General features: G+C 49.0%; 1 protein-coding gene across 1 annotated transcript in view; it reads right to left on the reverse strand.

The window, feature by feature from the left end:
* Positions 1 to 21,633, reverse strand: part of PIP5K1C (phosphatidylinositol-4-phosphate 5-kinase type 1 gamma) — a 92,718-nt gene that overhangs the window by 29,736 nt on the left and 41,349 nt on the right. The window contains exons 4-11 of the mRNA XM_060232845.1: positions 20,443 to 20,573; positions 18,772 to 18,889; positions 17,728 to 17,880; positions 14,436 to 14,735; positions 8,719 to 8,924; positions 4,675 to 4,758; positions 2,210 to 2,258; positions 748 to 832 (exon numbers count right to left, since the gene is read on the reverse strand). Of these exons, the coding sequence (XP_060088828.1) occupies positions 748 to 832; positions 2,210 to 2,258; positions 4,675 to 4,758; positions 8,719 to 8,924; positions 14,436 to 14,735; positions 17,728 to 17,880; positions 18,772 to 18,889; positions 20,443 to 20,573 (1,126 nt within the window). The remainder of the gene's footprint in view (positions 1 to 747; positions 833 to 2,209; positions 2,259 to 4,674; positions 4,759 to 8,718; positions 8,925 to 14,435; positions 14,736 to 17,727; positions 17,881 to 18,771; positions 18,890 to 20,442; positions 20,574 to 21,633) is intronic.

Raw genomic sequence — 21,633 nt, forward strand, 5'->3', positions numbered from 1 at the left:
ATACGTTTTAGCCAAACTTAACCTATTTTAGCCAAACTGGGCCTGCTTCGGCGGGATATAAATCTAATAAATCAAATCAAATCAAACTTTTAATCTTAATTCCTTGCCTTCACCAGCAACAGTTACCAAGAACCTGGTCTCCTATTTTAAATTATTTGGCAAGGAACAGGGAATTTCCAAAGGAACTTTATACCTGTTATCAGGGGTGAAATTCTAGCAAGAGCTCCTTTGCATATTAGGCCACACATGCCTGATGTAGCCAATCCTCCAAGAGCTTACAAGGCTCTTTTTGTACGCTCTTGGAGGACTGGCTACATCAGGTGTGGCCTAATATGCAAAGGAGACCTTGCTAGAATTTCACCCCTGCCTGTTATATTTAATTTAAGCTCCTTTGCTTTTTTATTGGCGTTCCCGCAACACTGTTTTAACTTTTGAGTAAATTTAATTAATTTTTTTTTTAATACAGTCTGTGTATAAACACTAAACGTAGAACACGCAATTAGTGTTAACTGATAATGAGATTCTTGTGTTTCGGGTTGGAGAGCCAGTCGCCAGGGAGAGGAGGCAATGACCCAAGAGAGGAAAGCTAGCCTATGCACCAAACCAATCAACGCTTGTTCCGAGAGATGGAAGTGAAATGTAAAATCTTGGGCGTAACAGAAGATGACTCTGTGTCCTTTTCCCTTCCCACCAGCTCATGCAAAGCTCTCTCCTTCCCACAGCCTCCCGTGGGGCAAGCGTACTCACAAGAACTCTTCCGAAACACCGTGTTCGTCATGAACTTGAAGAACCTCTCGGCGTAGAAACTGGGCCTGTGAACCGACACGGTGTCCTAGGAAACAGGCGGGGGGGGGGGGGAATGTAGCAGGCGAGAGAGAAACCCCTTGGCAAATTCTCAGCCAAGCCTCGCAAACAAACACAATGCAAGAATTGCTCACAGCCACAACAGCTGCAAATATACAAATATATATATAGGAATGTATAAAGAACAATGCACGAAATTGTGACACTGTTACCAATGGGTTATAATTCCATCCCCATATAATAATTCCTTGCAGACTCAATATGAAAAGGGCCTCTGTGCTGCCACCTTGACCGCTCTTCTGCTTCTCTTTCCATTTTAGTTTTGGTATTTATTTATAGCGTACGCTGCTGGCCTCCGACGTGACATCATCCCGGCGAGTAACCACAAAGGGACAGGGAGCATCCAAGTTAGAATTCAACAGAGGGCAGAAAGGAGGAGACGCTGGGGAATAAAACTGAAAACGTGTTCAGTCATACACGTGACAAGGGAGGGGCCCTTGCCCGGAGGTTTTCTTCCAGGATTTCAAAAAATCCTGGAAATTCTACATCTCTAGCCATGCCACGCTCTTTGTGGAAGGCGCAGCAGTTTTGAACAGCAACATCCAACGAGGGAGTTCCAGCCCTAAGGGGCAGTGAGGAAGAAAGAGCCTGTACGACCCAAACGCAATGAAGACAGCATTGGCCAAGGTTTGAGTGATCAAGTGCAAGCTAATAATTAATAATTTTAAAAAAGATAAATGCCCTGTGGAAGAACCAGTCGCTTCTCACTCTGGGGTGACGTTGTTTTCATGGCAGACTTTTTTTTAACAGGGTGGTTTGCCATTGCCTTCCCCAGTCATCTTCACTTTCCCCCCCAGAAAGCTGAGTACTCATTTTACTGAGCTCGGAAAGATGGAAGGCTGTGTCAACCTCGAGCCGGCTACCTGAAAACCCAGCCTCTGCCGGGGTCAAACTCGGGTCATGAGCAGAGCTTGGACTGCAGTACTGCAGCTTTACCACTCTGCGCCACAGGGCTCTTTAATTTTAATTAACAATTACTGTATGGCATTGTGTGTAGTACAGCCAGATACCAAGATCGTCTGGCAGTCTCTCGAAACTGAAGTTTCTAGCCCTTTTTATGCCCTACTAGGTGGCAAGCTAGATCTCTGCAAGATGAATTCCTATTTCACAACCTGCAGATATGGTGGCTTTACATCATGTCTGAAGAGAGGCCTTGAGCAACCAAACCGTAAGGAGGACAGACGATCTTCCAAACTTGAATGCTACCCTCTTGTTTTTAACATTTACATGACTTATGTCACGAGAGATCTCTGTGTGCGGCAGAACCCAATTCCGAGAAATCAAAATGGCCATGAAAAATACAGCCGCCGGCCGTCCTGTCAACAGTAGTTCACCTGCAACTCACCCCGTCATGAACCAGAGCCTTCCAGGTATGTTCCAGCTTCTTGATGAATCTGGATTGCCAGGGAAGTGGGGTGGGGGAGAGAGAGACACACACAGATGAACAAAAGGCAGCCCAGCTCAGACAACACCCCACCGCTCCCCACACACAAAGGAGTGGGGAATCCCAGCAGACAGATGAGTAAAACTTCTCTACAATATATAAAAGAGGAACACATTGGGATTCATTAAAATACTTAAGAACATGAGAACAGCCCTGCTGGATCAGACCAGTGGTCCATCTAGTCCAGCATCCTGTCTCACACAGTGGCCAACCGGTTCCTCTGGAAGGCCAACAACAGGGCAGAGAGGATGAGACCTTCATAAGAACATCAGAACCACCCAGCTGGATCAGACCAGTGGTCCATCTAGTCCAGCATCCTGCCTCACACAGTGGCCAACCAGTTCTTCTGAAGGGCCAACAGCAGGGCATAGAGACCAAGGCCTTCATAAGAACATCAGAAGAGCCCTGCTGGATCAGACCAGGGATCCATCTAGTCCAGCATCCTGTCTCACACAGTGGCCAACCGGTTCCTCTGGAAGGCCAACAACAGGGCAGAGAGGCCGAGGCCTTTCCCTTAGAAGAGCCCTGCTGGATCAGACCAGTGAGGGTCCATCTAGTCCAGCATCCTGTCTCACAGAGTGACCATTGAGCACAATACCAGAGAAACAGGGTGAACCACTGATACTGCATGATTTCAATGGATAAGTACTGAAGGAGCTTGACTCATCCCCGGACTTCCAATTAGCAACACACTCTTGGGTTGAACAAGCTTTGTTTATTGATGTACAGGAGGGGCGCAAGGCAAGATGGCCCTTGTGAAAACTGACAATGGCGGGGTTGCATTCCTTCATATACCTTAGGAAAACCATTACATTTCAAAGCTAAAGGCACCAAGCCGTTTGACCCTCTCCCCAGCGTACCATTCTCATACTCTCTTGCAGGGGGCAGCCTAAATTCCTGAGAACCAGACGACGACCTTGAGCTCCCCAGGAAATAGGCAGAGCGATGCTTGGGCTTGTTACAAAGGAGAGATAGCGTGTAGCCAGCAAAGCAAGGAATGAGGTTACTATAATGCGTACAATAGGCCATCAACCATGGCAAGAGACCCGCTTGACAAGAGGGAGCTAACAGGGTGAGAAATGTTTGGTGGGAAGGGACAGGAAGCAGAGGCTCCTGCAAGGATCCCACGGGGTTCGATGAAATTGCTGAGCAGTCAGGTTAGAACTAATAATAATAAGAAGAACTGTAGATTTATACCCCGCCCATGTCTCTGAATCAGAGACTCAGAGCGGCTTACAATCTCCTATATCTTCTCCCCCCACAACAGACACCCTGTGAGGTGGTTGGGGCTGAGAGGGCTCTCCCAGCAGCTGCCCTTTCAAGGACAACTCCTGCAAGAACTATGGCTAACCAAAGGCCATTCCAGCAGGTGCAAGTGGAGGAGTGGGGAATCAAACCCAGTAAAAGGAAGTATTTCTACCAACGGGTGATTAACACATGGAATTCACTGCTACAGGAGGTGGTGGCGGCTGCAAGCATAGCCAGCTTCAAGAGGGGATTGGATCAACATATGGAGCAGAGGTCCATCAGTGGCTATGAGCCACAAGGTATAGGTGGAACACTTTGTCTGGGACAGTGATGTTCTGTATTTTTGGGGCTTGCGGGGGCACAGTGGGAGGGCTTCTAGTGCTGATGGAGCAGAGGTCCATCAGTGGTTATTAGCCACAGCGTATTGTTGGAACTCTCTGTCTGGGGCAAGTGATGCTCTGTATTCTTGGTGCTTGGGGGGCGGGGGCAACAGTGGGAGGGCTTCTAGTGTCCTGGCCCCACTGATGGACCTCCTGATGGCACCTGGGTTTTTTGGCCCCTGTGTGACACAGAATGTTGGACTGGATGGGCCATTGGCCTGATCCAACATGGCTGCTCTTATGTTCTTCTGGGTTGACAGAGGGGGGGAGGGCAGGCCTCAGCCGGTGCAAGGCTTTATAAGGAAGTTCCTGTCCCTTGAACTTGAGCCCAGAGCCAGTCGGCTGGTGGTTTCAGAACCAGGGACACCAATTTGTGTGACTCAATCTGTGGATATCTAAATCCAAGAACTGGGGCCATAATGACTTAATAACAGATTATTCCACAAGTGTGGGGATTCCCCATGTTTGCAGAAAAGTCTGAAAACTAAAAAAATGTATTGGGGGGGGGGGGTCAAAGCCATTTGGGGCTCTGAGGGGCTCCCAGGCACTGCTGCTCCTGGGGGGGCCTAGGCAGCCTCTGGGGATTCCCTCCCCCCCACCCCGAAGTCCATTGGGCTTCCACTTGTACTCTCATAACAACTCACACTAGTAAGCAAACTAGCAGAAGCTACTGGGCGCTCTTCAAGGGGAGCTCCAAGCAGAGTGTGTCATAGTAGTTTAGCCACAGAGCGAACCTACCTGTAGGACTGCAGAATGTCTATGATGCCCACGTGCAGCAGCAAGCGCTCCCCTTTGCCATTCACAGCTGGAATGCCGCCCATCCTGACAAGAACAGAAGATACAACCATGTCCCGGCATCCAGAAAAGGGAGTTTCTTATCTCTCTCTCTCTCTCTCTTCCCACGCGTATGCTTCCTTCCGCTTAAAAAATTGGCAAATTTCTGTAACGGCTGATTTTCCTAGCACGCTTCCCACCTGGACTTTACTAGGGCTCAAAAATGCCACTTCTAGACCATCGGGGATCTTGCACCACTGGGGCTTACATAGAGTGTGGGTGTCAAGTCACTTCTGACATGGAGACCCTATGAATTCAGGACCTGCAAAACGTTCTGTTATTCACAGTCTTGCTCAGGTCTTGTGACCTGAGGGAAGCGACTGATCCGGAAACTGCAGCTGGTCCAGAATGCAGCGGCAGGTGTCCTTACAGGAACTCCACCGAGAGCACACATGCAGCCAGAGCTACGCCAACTGCACTGGTTCCCAGTTGAATTCTGGAACAAATCCAAGGTTTTGCTCTTAACGTTTTAAGGCTCTCTGTGAAAGCTGCAGGCATCCTTTTCTCACCCTGAGGTATGCAATACGCTCACTTCTTCAAGGTCGCGCTCTCAGAGACTATCACTCGGCTGCAGCTGGTTCTAGCTGGAACGTGAAAGGGGGAGGGGAAGGGGTGCCACTTCATTGCTAGGGGGAAAGGCGCTTTTTACTCAAATAATTACTGTCTGAACCAAGAAGAAGAATTGCAGATTTATACCCCGCCCTTCTCTCTGAATCAGTGTCTCACAGTGGCTTACAATCTCCTCTATCTTCTCCCCCCACAACAGACACCCTGTGAGGAGGGTGGGGCTGAGAGGGTTCTCACAGCAGCTGCCCTTTCAAGGACAACTCCAGCTATAGCTATGGCTGACCCAAGGCCATTCCAGCAGCTGCAAGTGGAGGAGGGGGGAATCAAACCCTGTTCTCCCAGATAAGAGTCCGCACACTACACCAGACTGGCTCTTTCATATATCTAACTGTCTGTACCTGGTTTACTAGTTCTATCAAGATGAGTCTTGCCTGAAACAGCTTTGTTAAAATAAATGAGGGGTCTGGAGACCAAGTCCTATGAGGAAAGCTGGGCATGTCTAGCCTGGAGAGGAGGCGGCTGAGAGGTGATAGGATCACCATCTTCACGTCCTTGAAGGGCTGTCCTATAGAGGATGGTGCGGAACTGTTTTCTGTGGCCCCGGAAGGAAGGACCAGAACCAATGGGTTGAAATTAAACCAAAAGAGCTTCCGGCTCAACATCAGGAAGAACTTCCTGACCGTTAGAGCAGTTCCTCAGTGGAAGAGGCTTCCTCGGGAGGTGGTGGGCTCTCCTTCTTTGGAGGTTTTTAAACAGAGGCTAGATGGCCATCTGTCAGCAATGAAGGCCCTGTGAATTTACGGGGAGGTGTTTGTGAGTTTCCTGCATTGTGCAGGGGGTTGGACTAGATTACCCTGGAGGTCCCTTCCAACTCTAGGATTCTATGAATAAAGTTTTCTATGATTAAATGGACACAGAGCTCATCATTAGTGAGGACTGAGCAGTACCTGAGAAATGTGACCAAAGCGCAATAGCTTCAGTTTAGTCATTTTCGCCTTTAGCAGAAGTTCGGGCTTGATTTGATCTAGAACCCACTTGTTTGTCTTTTTGTCTGTCAACAGTATTCCTCCAACACCGCATTTCAAATGAATCAACTTTTTTTCCTGTCAGCTTTCTTCATTGTTCAGCTTTCATGTACACATGTTGATTATACAACGGCATGGATACTATCGCATGAGTTCTATTGATCTTACTTGCCAGGGACACATCCTGACACTCCGGATCGGTCCGAAAGCGTGCGGCACCCCAGGCAGACTTACTGCCTGTGTGCCCCCAGGCCAACCCCCTCCTGTTTTTTCTCTGCCCCTCCGGCGCACTCAGACGCTAACCTCTTGCTTAACGGCTTCGGCAAGCACCGCAAGAGACCCTTGTTAATATCAAGCGGGAGAAGGCTTCGCTCTCACCCCCGTGTGCTAGACTGCATGGATGCTACCTAGTTCCACAAAGTCTTCTCCAGGCTTTACCAGGGGTGTCAAACTCTTTTGTTATGAGGGCCGGATCAGGCATAAATGAGACCTTGTCAGACAGGCCGTGTTGGGCCAGGTCATGCGGGTACCTATTTAAGATTAAGTAGCAGAGAGATAAACTTTATAAAGGACAAAGACAAACACAAAAATGCTTAAATTATTAGCACTCGTTGGTCTCTATATTTCTCCCTTGGGATCAGGGAACTGGGCAAAGGAAGCTCTGTCCCTTTCCTTTCTTCTCCAGGGGACCAGCAGGGGGAGGAACCTCAGCCAACAGAAGGAAAGGAAGCTTGGCTCAGTAGCTCTGCTGTGCGATTGAGAGAGCTTGGCAAAGCAAGCTCTCTCTCTCCTCTTGCTCTGTAGCTCTCCTCTTGCTCTGTAGCTCCTGTGTGATTGAGCAAGCCTTGCAAAGCAAGCTATTATGCAGAAGGGAGCAAGAGAGAAGAAGGAAGAAGAGGACAGCTGGTTGCCTGGGGACCTGATAGGGGCCTTCTAGGAGCCTGATTTGGCCCCTGGGCTGCATGTTTGACACCCCTGCCTTATACCCAGTTGTCCCTTTTTTTGGTCTAGTACTCAGCTAGAGGGAACCTTTCTTAACAAGCCATGGAAGGAGTCACCAAGGAACCCTTAATCTGAGGGAGCTTCCCAGCAAGGAAAGGCCCCTTTGCCCCTTCCTTTCATTACATGCCCTAACTAATATTGGCTGCAACATTCAGTTACCTGACAGCAGGGCCTTTTTTTGTAGCAGGAACTCCTTTGCATATTAGGCCACACACTCCTGATGTAGCCAATCCTCAAAGAGCTTACAAGGCTCTTAGTACAGGGCTTACTGGAAGCTCTAGGAGGACTGGCTACGTCAGGGGGGTGCGGCCTAATATGCAAACGAGCTCCTGCTATTTAAAAAAGCCCTGCCTGACAGCAAGTATGTGTCAGACATTGGAGAGCATTACTGTGTCATTATGCTGAATGTATTCTGTAACTTGTTCCTTGACATGACTAACTCCATTTTGAACTCCTGTTACTAACCATGAAGCAGAAGACCTTGCATATCTTAGAAATGTTACTAACCCATGCTGTGAATTCCTCTGCATAACACTAACAAATCAACAGCTCTTTGAAGATAGCAAGCCTCAAGGAGAGCCAGCAGGGCTCCTCCGTGAGAAAGGGAGCCGCAAGCGATAAGAAGTGGGGAGAGTGTTACTTGTAACATTAGAGTGTGACAATGTAGGAGTGTTTGGAAATGCTTTGATGTAAGGCCTTAAAACCCATGTATGTTTCAATACTTGCTATCAGTTCCAATAACTGCCTATTCAGAACTTTGAGATGTCAAAGAAACGCTACTACTTTTGCAACAAATGATGGTCCGTTTACTTTGAGCTCCAACGTCTGACAGTATGAGGCTGTGGCTAGAGGAAGACTCAGGTTCAAATCCTCCCTTTGCTCATGATTTCGGGCCAGGCACACACAGATGCGCTCATGCACAGCCTGCCTAACCTACTTTGCAGGGCTGTCGTGAGGATAGCTGTCTGGACCCGCTGTCGTGAGGATAGCTGTCTGGACCCCCTACTTTGCAGGGCTGTCTGGACCCACGCAGGGTCCAGATCTCCTTGAAGGTGGGATAAACAAGGATAAACAGACTTAAGACAGGCCGTGAGCAGTGTTCCCTCTAAGCTGAGTTAGCGTGAGCCAGCTCACAGATTTTTAGCCTCCAGCTCACAGACTTTTGTCTAAGCTCAGAAGGATGACCCCAGAGCACAATAATTGATGCAGTTGCTCACAACTTTAATACCAGTAGCTCACAAAGCAGGATTTCTGCTCACAAGACACTGCAGCTTAGAGGGAACATTGATAGTGATATCTGAACAGCTCACACCAGCACGTGAGCGGCACAGTCCAAGCCAGCGTTTCCACTTACGTGTCGTCTGTCTCGATGGACTCTCCCCGGGCAGCCCCGCCCTGGATAGACTCCATGGCCGTGGAGTACAGCGCTTTCTGGCCCACCGGCCGCTTCTCGTCGGAGACGCTCTGGGCTCCGTCGGCCTGTCGTTCCCGTTCCAGCTGGTCAATGTTATGGACCCCCAGAAGGAGGCTGTAGTCCATGATTTTGAAGCTTTCAAGCACCTAAGCAGCAACCGCCACATTCAGCAAAAGGAAAACAAAGAAAGGGATTAGCCAGGAAAACAGATCCCGGCCTTGGTTCAGGGATGCTGCCGCCACAATAAACTGGCTTGGCTTCATAAAGGTGAATTGGTCCGGCTGCTACTGAAGCGATAAACCTCTGGATCCCAGAGACACAAGGCAACATCAGGGGAAGGCCCTGGCCGTTATGCCCTGTTGGTGGCCACCCAGAGGAACTGGTTGGCCACTGTGTGACATAGGATGTTGAGCTAGATGAACCACTGGTCTGATCCAGCAGGGCTCTTCCTAGGTTCTTATGAAGGGCCTTGGCCTCTGTGCCCTGTTGTTGGCCCTCCAGAGGAACTGGCTGGCCACTGTGTGAGGCGGGATGCTGGACTAGATGGACCCTCCCTGGTCAGATCCAGCAGGGCTCTTCTGCTGTCTTTATGAAGGCCTTGGACTCTCTGCCCTGTTGTTGGCCCTCCAGAGGAACTGACTGGCCACTGTGTGAGACAGGAGGCTGGACTAGATGGACCCTCCCTGGTCTGATCCAGCAGGGCTCTTCTGATGTTCTTCTCAGGGGAAGGCCTCAGCCTCTCTGCCCTGTTGCTGGCTCTCCAGAGGAACTGGTTGGCCCCTGTGTGAGACAGGAGGCTGAACTAGATGAACCCTCCCTGGTCTGAGCCAGCAGGGCTCTTCTGATGTTCTTCTCAGGGGAAGGCCTTGGCCTCTGTGCCATGTTGTTGGCCCTCCAGAGGAACTGACTGGCCACTGTGTGAGACAGGAGGCTGGACTAGATGGACCCTCACTGGGCTGATCCAGCAGGGCTCTTCTGATGTCCTTATGAAAGCCTCGGCCTCTGTGCCCTACTGCTGCCCCTCCAGAGGAACTGGCGGGCCACTGCATGAGACAGGAGGCTGGACAAGACAGCTCTTCTGATGTGCTTGTGCTTTTAAATATATCTTTACGCAACAAGTGATTAAAATGTGGAATTCACTGCCAGAGGATGTTGTGATGGCCCCAGGAATAAACAGCTTTAAAAGGAGCCCAGAGAGATTCATGGGTCTATCAATGTAGACTTGCCCCAGTGACTCAAAGGAACCTTTGCATTCAGAATCCCAGAGCCAGGAGGCAACATCGGGCTGGGGGTGGGCGGGCCCAGGGAGGGATGGTGGCATGTTATAGCCCAGGGGCAGCCAAACCGTGGCTCAGGAGCCACATGTGGCTTTTTCACATATATTGTGTGGCTCTCAAAGCCCTCACCACCCCGTGGGCTGGCTTAGAGAAGGCATTTCTTTCTTTAAATAATTTCTCCAAGCCAGCTGGCAGCTTGGAGAATGCTTTTAAAGTTAAAGTTGCTTTCTTTCCACCTCTCCCTCCCCTCCTCTCCCTGTCTTGTGGCTCTCAAACATCTGACGCTTACTCGATGCGGCTCTTACATTAAGCAAGTTTGGCCACCCCTGTTATAGTCCAATCTCATCAGATTTTGGAAGTTATGGAGGATCGGTACTCGGATTGGAGACCACAAAGATAGACTTTGTAGAGGAAGGCAGCAGCAAATCACCTCTGATTCTTGTTTGCCTTGACAACCTTTTCTTGGGAGGGGCACCACAAGTCAGCTGTGACTTGACTGCACTTTACATGCAGAGTTACCAAAACCAGAGAAAATTACTCTTTACTGCCCTCTTGGGGAGAGCTGCTGGACTGCACAAGAGAAAGACTGAAAGAAAGGGTATTCCCGGTAGGTCACAGCAAATTATCTGCAACGATTGGCACTTAGACCATCGAGATCAGGAGCAGGGCTTCCAAAACAGAAAGCAGACGTCTCCCTCATCTCCCACAAGTGCAAATAAAATTCCAGGTCATTAACCTTTCTCTCGCCTGGACCTGGATAGCCCAGGCAAGCTTCATCTTGTCGGAGCTCAGAAGCTAACTTGGATGGGAAACCTCTCTGGAATACCAGCAGTCAGGAGGACAGGGGCAGGCTGTATTCAGCTGCCTCTCTAAATATCCTCCAGGCCCTCAGTAGGGGTCAATCACCAGAAGATATACATAAACTTCTCTCTTTTGAAGGTCAAGCTCAGGTTTTGATGCCCAAAAGAGAGCCAGTGTGGTGCAGTGGCTAAGTGTGTGGACTCTTATCTGGGAAAACAGGGTTTGATTCCCCACTCCTCCACTTGCAGCTGCTGAGATGGCCTTGGGTTAGCCATAGCTCTTGCAAGAGTTGTCCTTGAAAAGGCAGCTTCTGGGAGAGCTCTCTCAGCCCCACCTACCACACAGGGTGTCTGTTGTGGGGGAGGAAGGTAAAGGAGATTGTAAGCCACTCTGACACTCTGATTCAGAGAGAAGGGAGAGGTGTAAATCTGCATTCTTCTTCTTCAAACAGAGCCACACAGAGTCCCTCCTTCAATGTCCAGCACAAGAGGCAGAGAGGCTCAGCTGCACCTGCAAGACAGGCTCCCTGGACCCAATTCCTTTCTTTTTCCTGAAACCACAGCCTCTGGGAAGAAGTAAGCCCTGTGAACTGGTTATAATAAATACAACCGGAACCGGTGTGAAAGTCAGCTACATAAAGTAACCGCCGGAAGCAATGAAACTTTCATGCAAAGCGTGTAAATATGTGTTTTAGTGAAAATTAAACACAACAAAGCTAAGGAACACTAAACATTCAATACTTGAAATTTTTCCACAAAGTCTCTCAAGTTGGACTTGATGAAGACGTGGGTGAAGTCTTCTTTAATCCCTTAGTGTTCCACTCGTGATTGTACGGAGAGAACAGGGAACCTCTCCCGACGTTACACGGAGCCACAGCTCTACTCTTTACGACATGGATCAACGCGTGCTCTGATCTGCTGATACTGGCTCTCATGTGTTGATCCATGTGGCTCCGTTTAACGTTGGAGAAGGAGGCTGAGGAAGAAAGCGAAACCGTGAGGAGTCCTTTTAAAAGCAGTTCCTTATTCTCCCCGTACAATCACGAGTGGAACACTAAGGGATTAAGGAAGACTTCACCCACATCCTCATCAAGTTCAACTTTCTAAGACTGTTGAGAGACTTTGTGGAAAAATTTCAAGTAGGAATGCTTAGTGTTCCTTAGTTGTGTTGTGTTTAATTTCCACTAAAACGCATATTTACACGCTTTGCATGAAAGTTGCATTGCCTCCTATGACCTGGTTAAGCTGCACAGAGAAAAGCGGGAGGGATCCATGGAGGCAGGCAAAAGGCTAGCTAGGAAGAGGAAGTCGGCAATGTCCCTTCGTCCAGCCACAGCCCTAGCTTTCTTCTACAACAGGCCTGCTTCCTAGTGGGTAGAGCACTGCACGGCCTGGACCACTGAAGGGAGAGAAGGTGGGAGAGCAGGGTTGCCCCTGGCTGGGAAACACCTGGAGATGTGGAGAGAAGAGCCCGGGGAGGGCGGGGTTTGGGGAGGTCAAGGGTCTCAGCAGAGCACAATGCCATACAGGCCACCCTCCAAAGCAGCTGTTTACTCCAGGGGAACCGATCGCTGCCACCTGGACATCAGTTGTCATCCCAGGAGATCTCCAGCCACCATCTTGGCCTTTAGATAAGCAAAAAAAAGTCGCACGGCAAATGGCTTAGCGAACAAGCACAAAGCGCCGTGCGGAATGGCTTCTCCAGCAGCTATAATATTAAAAGGTATACAGTTCAATTAAAAAATTCCAAAACTTATAGCTGTCTCAATTTATTTGTTGCAAAAATCTTGTTCAACAAGACACAAAGTGTGGAAAAATTAATTCCGTGTACACATTCCAAGTTCGCTCTGGTTACTCCTAGAAAGAAGAAAGGTTAGCTGTTGGAAAATGGAGAGTGGATGTAATTACTGGAAATGAATTTTGAATGAAAAAGACAACGCCTTGAGTGAAACAGGAAAACAGACCGGTTTTCCCTGTTGCTTGTTTTGCTGATTTTTTGTTGGTGCTGTTTTATGTTGGAATGTTTCCACAAACAGTTAACCACAGAGAACTTGGAATGAGTATGTGGAATTAATTTTTCCACACTTTGTGTCTTGTCGAACAAGATTTATGAAGCAAATAAATTGAGACATCTGTAAGTTTTGGGATTTTTTTTGATTGAACTGTATACCTTTAAATATTATAGCTGCTGAAGAAGCCATTCCACACGGCGCTTTGTGCTTGTTCGCTAACACCACCTTGGGGTTGGCAACCCTAAATGAACAAATCCAATCTAAAGAGTAAAGGATCCATGGAGAGGGGGGTTAGCAGATTCCCTGTCAATAGCTGACAGATCAGTCAAGCGGAGTAGATGCAAAAGAGGAGGAAAAGGGGAATGCTGTAGACATCATTTATCTTGATTTCAGTAAGGCTTTTGATAAGGTTCCACATACTATCCTTGTGGTTTGGATCCTGTTACCGTTAGGTGGATCTGTAACTGGTTGACAGATCGCACCCACAGAGCGCTTATGAATGGTTCCTCATCCTCTTGGAGAGGAGTGACAAGTGGAGTGTTTCAAGGATCTGTCCTGGGACCTGTTTTGTTCAACACCTTTATCAATTATTTGGATGAAGGAATAGAGGGAATAATTATTAAATTTGCCGATGATACTAAATTGGGTGGGGTTGCAAATACAGTAGAAGACAGAAACAGGATACAGGATGATCTTGATAGGCTGGAAAACTGGGCTAAAACCAATAAAATGAATTTTAACGGGGATAAATGTAAGGTAGGAAAAATCCCATGCATGGTTATAGGATGGGGGAGACTTGTCTTAGCAGTAGTATATGCGAAAAGGATCTCGAGGTCTTAGTGGATCATACACTGAATATGAGTCAACAGTGTGATGCGGTGGCTAAAAAAGCTAATGCAATTTTGGGCTGTATCATCAGAAGTATCGTGTTCAGATCACGTGATGTGATAGTATCGCTTTACTCTGCTCTGGTAAGACCTCACCTGGAGTACTGTGTTCAGTTTTGGGCACCACATTTTAAGAAGGATATAGATAAGCTGGAACGGGTCCAGAGGAGGGCGACGAAGAGGGTGAGGGGTCTGGAGACCAAGTCCTATGAGGAAAGGTTGAAGGAGCTGGGCATGTTTAGCCTGGAGAGGAGGCGGCTGAGAGGTGATATGATCACCATCTTCTGTGGCCCCAGAATGTAGGACCAGAACCAATGGGTTGAAATTAAATCAAAAGAGTTTCTGGCTCAACATTAGGAAGAACTTCCTGACCATTAGAGCGGTTCCTCAGTGGAACAGGCTTCCTCTGGAGGTGGGGGGATCTCCTTCCTTGGAGGTTTCTAAACAGAGGCTAGATGGCCATCTGACAGCGATGAAGATCCTGTGAATTTGGGATAAGTATTTGTGGGTTTCCTGCATTGTGCAGGGAGTTGGACTAGATGATCCTGGAGGTCCCTTCCAACTCTATGATTCTATGATTCCCCACGTCACTACAGAGTTCAAGTGATAGAACTCAGATCTGTGTGAGTCGGGGGTAGTTCTGTGCTGCTGGTTGGCAAACCCCACCCACCGTCTCCTTACCAAACAGTCCCTCTGCAGGGTTTTCACCACAGCGCTGAAGGTGTCCGTATCCAGCATGATGCCCTCTGGCATGTCTTGCATGAAATCCAGGTCCTTGTAGGTGGGGCTGGACTTCTCCTTCTCCTTCTTGGACGCCCGGCGCTTGTAGGTGGAGCCCTTCAGGTCATACTTCAGATGCATCTTCACCACCCGCGGCAGGATGTTGTTCATCACCACGACCCGGATGTTCTTGCCGCCAGACTGGACGCAGTAGAGGCCGTAGAACTTGGGAAGCAGTGTCCGCGGATTCTGGTTCAAGTTCTGTTTTGGTTTTTTTTGGGGGGGGGGGAGGAGGGATGGAGCACACACAAGAGGATCACTGGAAAGGCACAACTCTTGGGTTACGGTAAAAAACCCCAAAAACCATTTGCCTTGGAAGCCCAGAAGCTGTTCAAACAAATTACAAAGATGACCTGACTCCAGGGCGGTTTTTTGTAGCAGGAACTCCTTTGCATATTAGGCCACATCCCTCTTATGTAGCCAATCCTTCAAGAGTTTACAGTAGGCCCCGTAATAACATCCCTGTAAGCTCTTGGAGGATTGGCTACATCAGGGGTGTGTGGCCTAATATGCAAAGGAGTTCCTGCTACAAAAAAAAGCCCTGCCTGACTCCAATGGTAACAGGAGTCCCATCGCGGCTTTGTTTCTGACTCTGATTTGCACCATCCTGTCGCTCTCACATTTCAGAGTTTGGCAACCAAAAGATTTGTACAAGGTGCGTACAATGGGGCCACGCAAAAACAGAACACCCACAAGACCCAAGAAGTGTGTGAAGCTTATGTCACAGAACAGAGATCACAGTATCAATGGAAATATCATACATCATATAAAATGATCGATTCCCCACTTGCTTTATGCTGCTCTCGCTCTCCTCTTCTCTGTGGGGCTTGTCAGATTTCACACTATCTGCCCTGGGGCTGCAATTAGTTCCGCCTCTTTCGCGCAGCAAACAAGATCCTCTAAAAATCGGTTTCTGTTTGCCGCCTGAAAGAGGCAAAGCGAGTTGCAGCCCCCAGGCAGATTGTGTGCAATCCGATGGAAGGCCAGCAGATAAGAGGGGAGTGGCATAAGGCTAATGGGGAATCGATCAATGAGTCATAAAAACAGAGAGAGACAGGAGTTTATGAAGTATGCTGGATAATATCGCCTGCATATAAGGAATGCACCGCGAGCCAATAACGATTGTAACACTGAGTAAAAGCAAGCTTTTGCAGGTACTTTACTGATTTCTCTCCTTCTGCATTATGTACATAAAAGCTAAAGAGAGAAAGAAAGGCTACAGATTCTCAGCATGGGGTTTGCTGACAACGGGAGAGGCATGCTTGAAGCTAGACAAGCAACACGTAAGGAAACCTCAAAAGCAAAAGACATCCTCCTACGAGGCGAGGTTACAGCACAGAAGACCCCTCTGCTGTCTCCCTGCCCCACAAGGGAGCAGAGGAACTATGCAGTACCAGAAAGCGATGTTCCCTCTACGCTGTGGAGTCTTCTGAGCAGAAATTCTACTTGGTGAGCTACTAGCAATAAAGTGGTGAGCTACTGCATAAATAAAATGTGCTCCGAGGTCATCCTTCCTGAGTTAAGGCAAAAATCTGTGAGCTGGAGGCTAAAAAACTGGGAGCTAGCTCACACGAACTCAGCTTAGAGGCAACACTGCAAGCACGGTAAATATTACAGAAGACAGGTACGGCCTTAATGTCACAGCTTGGCAGGAAGACATCTTTTAATGGATTATCCTCTTCACAGTTTTTGTTTTTAATTGCTGTATTTCGCCACCTAGATGAACTAGGACGGGCTAACTTTATTGGGATGCAAATCGACGCCTGAAGTGCTATTGTGAGGGACAGCTTAATGTGAAGGGTTGCGCTGGAACGCAACAGCTGGAATGACAGCACTGCGGCTATAATAACCATGAGGTGGAGGCAGAAGCTCCTGGTTCAAATCTCACCTAGGCATGGAAGAACAAAGTGCCCTGTCACTTTCACAGAGGCTTAATGGGATATGCTTTACCAGGCATTAGTAAATCCCCTGGTTTGGAGACCCTCCCCCCACTTCAGGGTCGTCAGAAAGCGGGGGGAGGGGAGGGAAATGACTGCTGGGAACTCTGTTATTCCCTATGGAGATTTATTCCCATAGAAAATCATGGAGAATTGATCCACGGGTACCTGGGGCTCTGGGGGGGGGGCTATTTTTTGGGGTAGAGGCACCAAATTTTCAGTATTGCATCTAGTGCCTCTCCCCAAAATACCCTCCAGGTTTCAAAAAGATTGGACCAGGGGGTCCAATTCTATGAGCCCCAAAAGAAGGTGCCCCTATCCTTCATTACTTCCTATGGAAGGAAGTAATTGAAAAGGTGTGCCATCCCTTTAAATGTGATGGCCAGAACTCCCTTTGGAGTTCAATTATGCTTGTCACAGCCTTGATCTTGGCTCCACCCCTAACGTCTCCTGGCTCCACCCCTAACGTCTCCTGGCTCTACCCCCAAAGTCCCCAGCTATTTCTTGAATTGGACTTGGCAACCCTAGTGTCAAACTCATTTGTTATGAAGGCCAGGGTAAATGAGACCTTGTCGGGCCGGGTCATGTCAGGCCGGGCCATGTGTGTACCTATTTAAGATTAGGTAGTAGAGATATAAATGTTATAAGGAACACAGACAAACACAAATAATATTTTTTGTAAAAAAACTTAAATCATGTTTAAAATGTTAGTACTCATTAGTCTTAAAGATGTGTTCTTTGTATTTCTCTCATAGGATCCAGGAAACTGGGCAAAGGGAGCTCTGGCTCTTTCCTTCCTTCCCCAGGGAACCAGGAGGGGGAGGAGCCTCAGCCAGTAGAAGGAAGAGAGGATTGGCTCAGTAGTTCTGCTGTGTAATTGAGAGAGCCTAGCAAAGCAAGCTATTCCTCCCCCAAGCCTCAGCCAATGGAGAAAATAGAGGTTTTGCTCTGTAGCTCCTGTGCGATAGAGGAGCAAAGCAAGCTGAAATGCAGAAGGAAGCAAGACAGAGGGAGAAGGAAGCAGATGACAGCCAGTTGCTCAGGGGCCTGATAGGAGCCCTCCGGGGGCCTGATCTGGCTCCTAAACTACACGTTTGACACCCCTGTTTTAGATCATTTCTGAAACTGTGAACCCAGTTCTATGCTCCTTGAGATACGCTCTTCATTCCAACTTCAGCCCTAATTGGGTGGGGCAAGAGAAGGGACCCTTCATGCTTCAGACTGACAGCCACCAGGAAGCGGGTTCTGCCACGTACCATGTAGTATCCCGGGAGGAGTTTCTGGAGGAACTCAGCCTCTTTATGCATCACCGTTTTGATGATGAACTCGTCGTCACTCGTGACGTAGAAGAGGGAGCCGCTGGCCCCGGGGTTGGACAGCTCAATCAGGGGTTCGTTGCACAAGGAATACTGAAGAGAATGAACAAAAGAAAGGCAGACCATGGGGGGGCATATACAGGCAGCAGGCAATGCCAGCAAGAATGCGAGCTCTCCCCCCCGCCACCCACGTGGCTGGCCCTTGCGATCCACTGGTCTCCCCGGGTACATGACCTGCGACAGATATCAATTAGGGAAAGGCCAAGGAGAAAGAAGAAGACTGCAGATTTATACCCCACCCTTCTCTTTGAATCAGAGTCAATCGGCTTACAATCTCTTTTCCCTTCCTTCCCCACAACAGACACCCTATGAGGCACGTGGGGTTGAAAGAGCTCTCCCAGAAGCTGCCCTTTCAAGGTCAGAGGCTCAGAGCGGCCTACAATCTCCTTTCCCTTCCTCCCCCACAATAGACATCCTGTGAGGCGGGTGGGGCTGAGAGAGCTCTCCCAGAAGCTGCCCTTTCAAGGGCAGAGGCTCAGAGCGGCCTACAATCTCCTTTCCCTTCCTCCCCCACAACAGACATCCTGTGAGGCAGGTGGGGCTGAGAGAGCTCTCCAGAAGCTGCCCTTTCAAGGACAGAGCCTCAGAGCGGCCTACAATCTCCTTTCCCTTCCTCCCCCACAACAGACACTCTGTGAGGCAGGTGGGACTGAGAGAACTTTCACAGCAGCTGCCCTTTCAAGGAGAGAGACTCAGAGCAACCTACAATCTCCTATCCCTTCCTCCCTCACAACAGACGCTCTGTGAGGCAGGTGGGGCTGAGAGGGCTCTCACAGCAGCTGCCCTTTCAAGGACAGCTCTGCAAGAGCCATGGCTGACCCAAGCCCATTCCAGCAGGTGCAAGTGGAGGAGTGGGGAATCAAACCCGGTTCCCCCAGGTAAGAGTCCGTGCACTTAACCACTACACCAAACTGGCTCACTTACCAAATAATCATCTGGGCGAATGCCGAATAGCTCTCGGAAATATCGAAAAGCCACGGGTGCATAGGTTTTGAACCGGAAGTCAGGATAGTGATGGGCAGGCGTGAGATTGCTGCCTTCGCTGAACAGGGGACAGGACAAGAGAAAGAGACGCACGCCTATAGCAGTTACATGTACTTCTACGTGACCCTTGCCCTGCGTGGCCCAGAGTAGCCTGACACCCAGCTCTATCTGCTAATGGATGGCCGGCCTGACTGCGTCCCAAAGAATTTAGACCTGGCACTGCAGGCCATGGCAACTTGGCTAAGGCTGAGTGGGTTGAAGCTAAATCCGACGAAGACAGAGGTCCTTTGCCTGGGTCGGGGCGCTCTGGGGAGGGAAATACCTCTCCCGGTTTTTGATGGGGTGCCGCTGAAAGCGGTGCACCGGGTCAGGAGCTTGGGAGTTCTACTGGAGCCTTCACTATCAATGGAGGCCCAGATAGCAGCCACTGCTAAGTCAGCCTTTTTCCATCTAAGGTGGGCAAGGCAGTTGGCCCCCTTCCTAGAGCGTCAGGACCTAGCAACAGTGATTCATGCAACGGTCACCTCGAGATTGGATTACTGTAATGCCCTCTACATGGGGCTGCCTCTGTGCCGAACCCGGAAGCTGCAGTTGGTGCAGAATGCGGCGGCTAGGCTGATATTAGGGCTCCTGAAATGGGAGCACATACAGCCAGGGCTGCGCAAACTGCACTGGTTGCCAGTTATATACCGGATTCGTTACAAAGTGCTGGTTATTACCTTTAAAGCCTTATATGGCAGAGGACCTGCCTACCTGAGGGACCATCTCTCCCCATATGAACCCCAGAGGGCACTGAGGTCAGCAGGGAAGAACCAACTGACCATCCCCGGGCCGAAGGAAGCAAAACTACAGAGCACTCGCATGCAGGCCTTCTCTATTGTAGCCCCACACCTATGGAACCAGCTCCCGGAAGAAGTGTGGGCCCTGCGGGACTTTGAACAGTTTCGCAGGGCCTGCAAGACCATCCTTTTTGGGATGGCCTTTACTGATTAAAATGACAGAGGGACTCGCCTAAATGACTTTCACCATCATGCTGAAATAGCACCAGAATGTTAATTTTAGAATTTTAAATTAAAATGTTTAAATTAGTTACTGTTTTTAAATACTTATTGTATAATTTACTGTATTTGATGCTGTTAGCCTCCCTGAGCCTGCTTCGGCAGGGAGGGCGGGATAGAAATAAAATGTTGTTGTTGTTGTTGATATTAGGCCACACCCCCTGACATCACCATTGTTTCACAAAGGGCTTTTTTGTAGAAAAGCTCAGCAGGAACTTATTTGCATTAAGCCACACCCCCTGATGCCATGCCGGCCGGAACTGCATTCCTGTCTCTTCCTGCTAAAAAATAGCCCTGCTTGACACCCAGCCCCTAAGAACCTCGTAGATGGACATCATATCGATAATGCCAGAGCTAGCAGCAATGCATGCACCCACTGGAGAGTGCCCTCGCTCTCCTGGATCCCTTCAGAGAGGGACAACGATATCAGCACTCCAGACTGGGGGCCACATGAGACCAGAGGGTTTACACCACATATGGAGACTTCTCTTCCCCCACTCTCCCCTGCCAACTCTTCTTCCCGCAAACTCCCACCACCATCCATGGGCATTACCTGGGAAAGAAAATGCTCTCCACCACGTAAAAATCCTGCATCAAGACATCTCTCTCGGGCTTGGAGCTCAAGTTCCCCACGGTGTAGCCGATGCCGAGCTGGATGGCGCCTTTGAGTGTGGATGAAGTGGTCTAGAGAAGCCAAGAAGGGGACAACACGGTCAACAGGGGCTGTTTGGGAGGACTTCTGTGAAGTTGAGGTGAGAATGCAGATACGAGAAGAGTTGGGGAGGAAGGGATCCTTGCACTGCAAGGCAGAGCCGTGGGCCCCAGAACAGATGGAGCCGCATCTGTTGCCTTCCCCAGCTGGCGGAGTAGCCCACTCCGAGGAGGGGGGAAGACCAGAGGACCAGAAGAGCTGGTCCTGAAAGGACCCAGAGCAAGACAGGATGTGATCTTTCTACCCTGTTTCTCTTCTGGAGTACCATCTCTCTTCTGTTCGAGCATGCTGACAGGTGAGCATCACCTTTAAAGGAGGAGGTTCTAACTAACTGTATGGGGGGGAGTATTGGAAATCTTCATGTAGTCTTCTGCAAAAGCAGAAAGTGTCAAATGCAAGATGCATTTTTCAAGTATGTATCAGAAGCCACTCCTCAATGTATTCGTTTTATTTATTTATTTACTAGGCTTATATTCCACCCTTTCCTATAACAGGCTCACGGTGGATTACAACATAAATTGAACAATAAAAACCTACCATTTAAATTTAAAAGGAAGGACAGGTCCCCTGTGCAAGCATTCAGGAGTCTACCGGGAGGGATTAGAAGAGGCTGCGGTTGTACCACTCTTAAAGAGACCAACCTTAGATCCTACGGCTCCTTCCAACGACTGCCAAGTCTCAAATCTTTTGTTTCTGGGTCAGGTAATTGAGATAGTGGTGGCAGAACAGAATTTCTGGACGACCCATCAGCACTGGACCCATCCCAGTCCAGCTTCTGCGCCAGTCGTGGGACGAAGGCAGCACTGCTCGCCCTCACAGATGACCTCTGCAAACAGCTGGATTAAGGTGGGTCGGCGTCGCTTCCACTGCTTGATCCGACACGGTCGACCACAGTCTTTTGACCCGCCTCCTTGCCGGCACAGCAGCTTGTGGGATAGCCTTGAAGTGGCTTACTTTATTGATCCAAGGTCGGGGGCAGGGGGTGATGATTTTATTTATTTATTTATTTATTTATTTATTTATTTATTTATT

The sequence above is a fragment of the Heteronotia binoei genome, chromosome 2 (genome assembly GCF_032191835.1).
Source record: "Heteronotia binoei isolate CCM8104 ecotype False Entrance Well chromosome 2, APGP_CSIRO_Hbin_v1, whole genome shotgun sequence".
Lineage (NCBI taxonomy): Eukaryota > Metazoa > Chordata > Lepidosauria > Squamata > Gekkonidae > Heteronotia > Heteronotia binoei.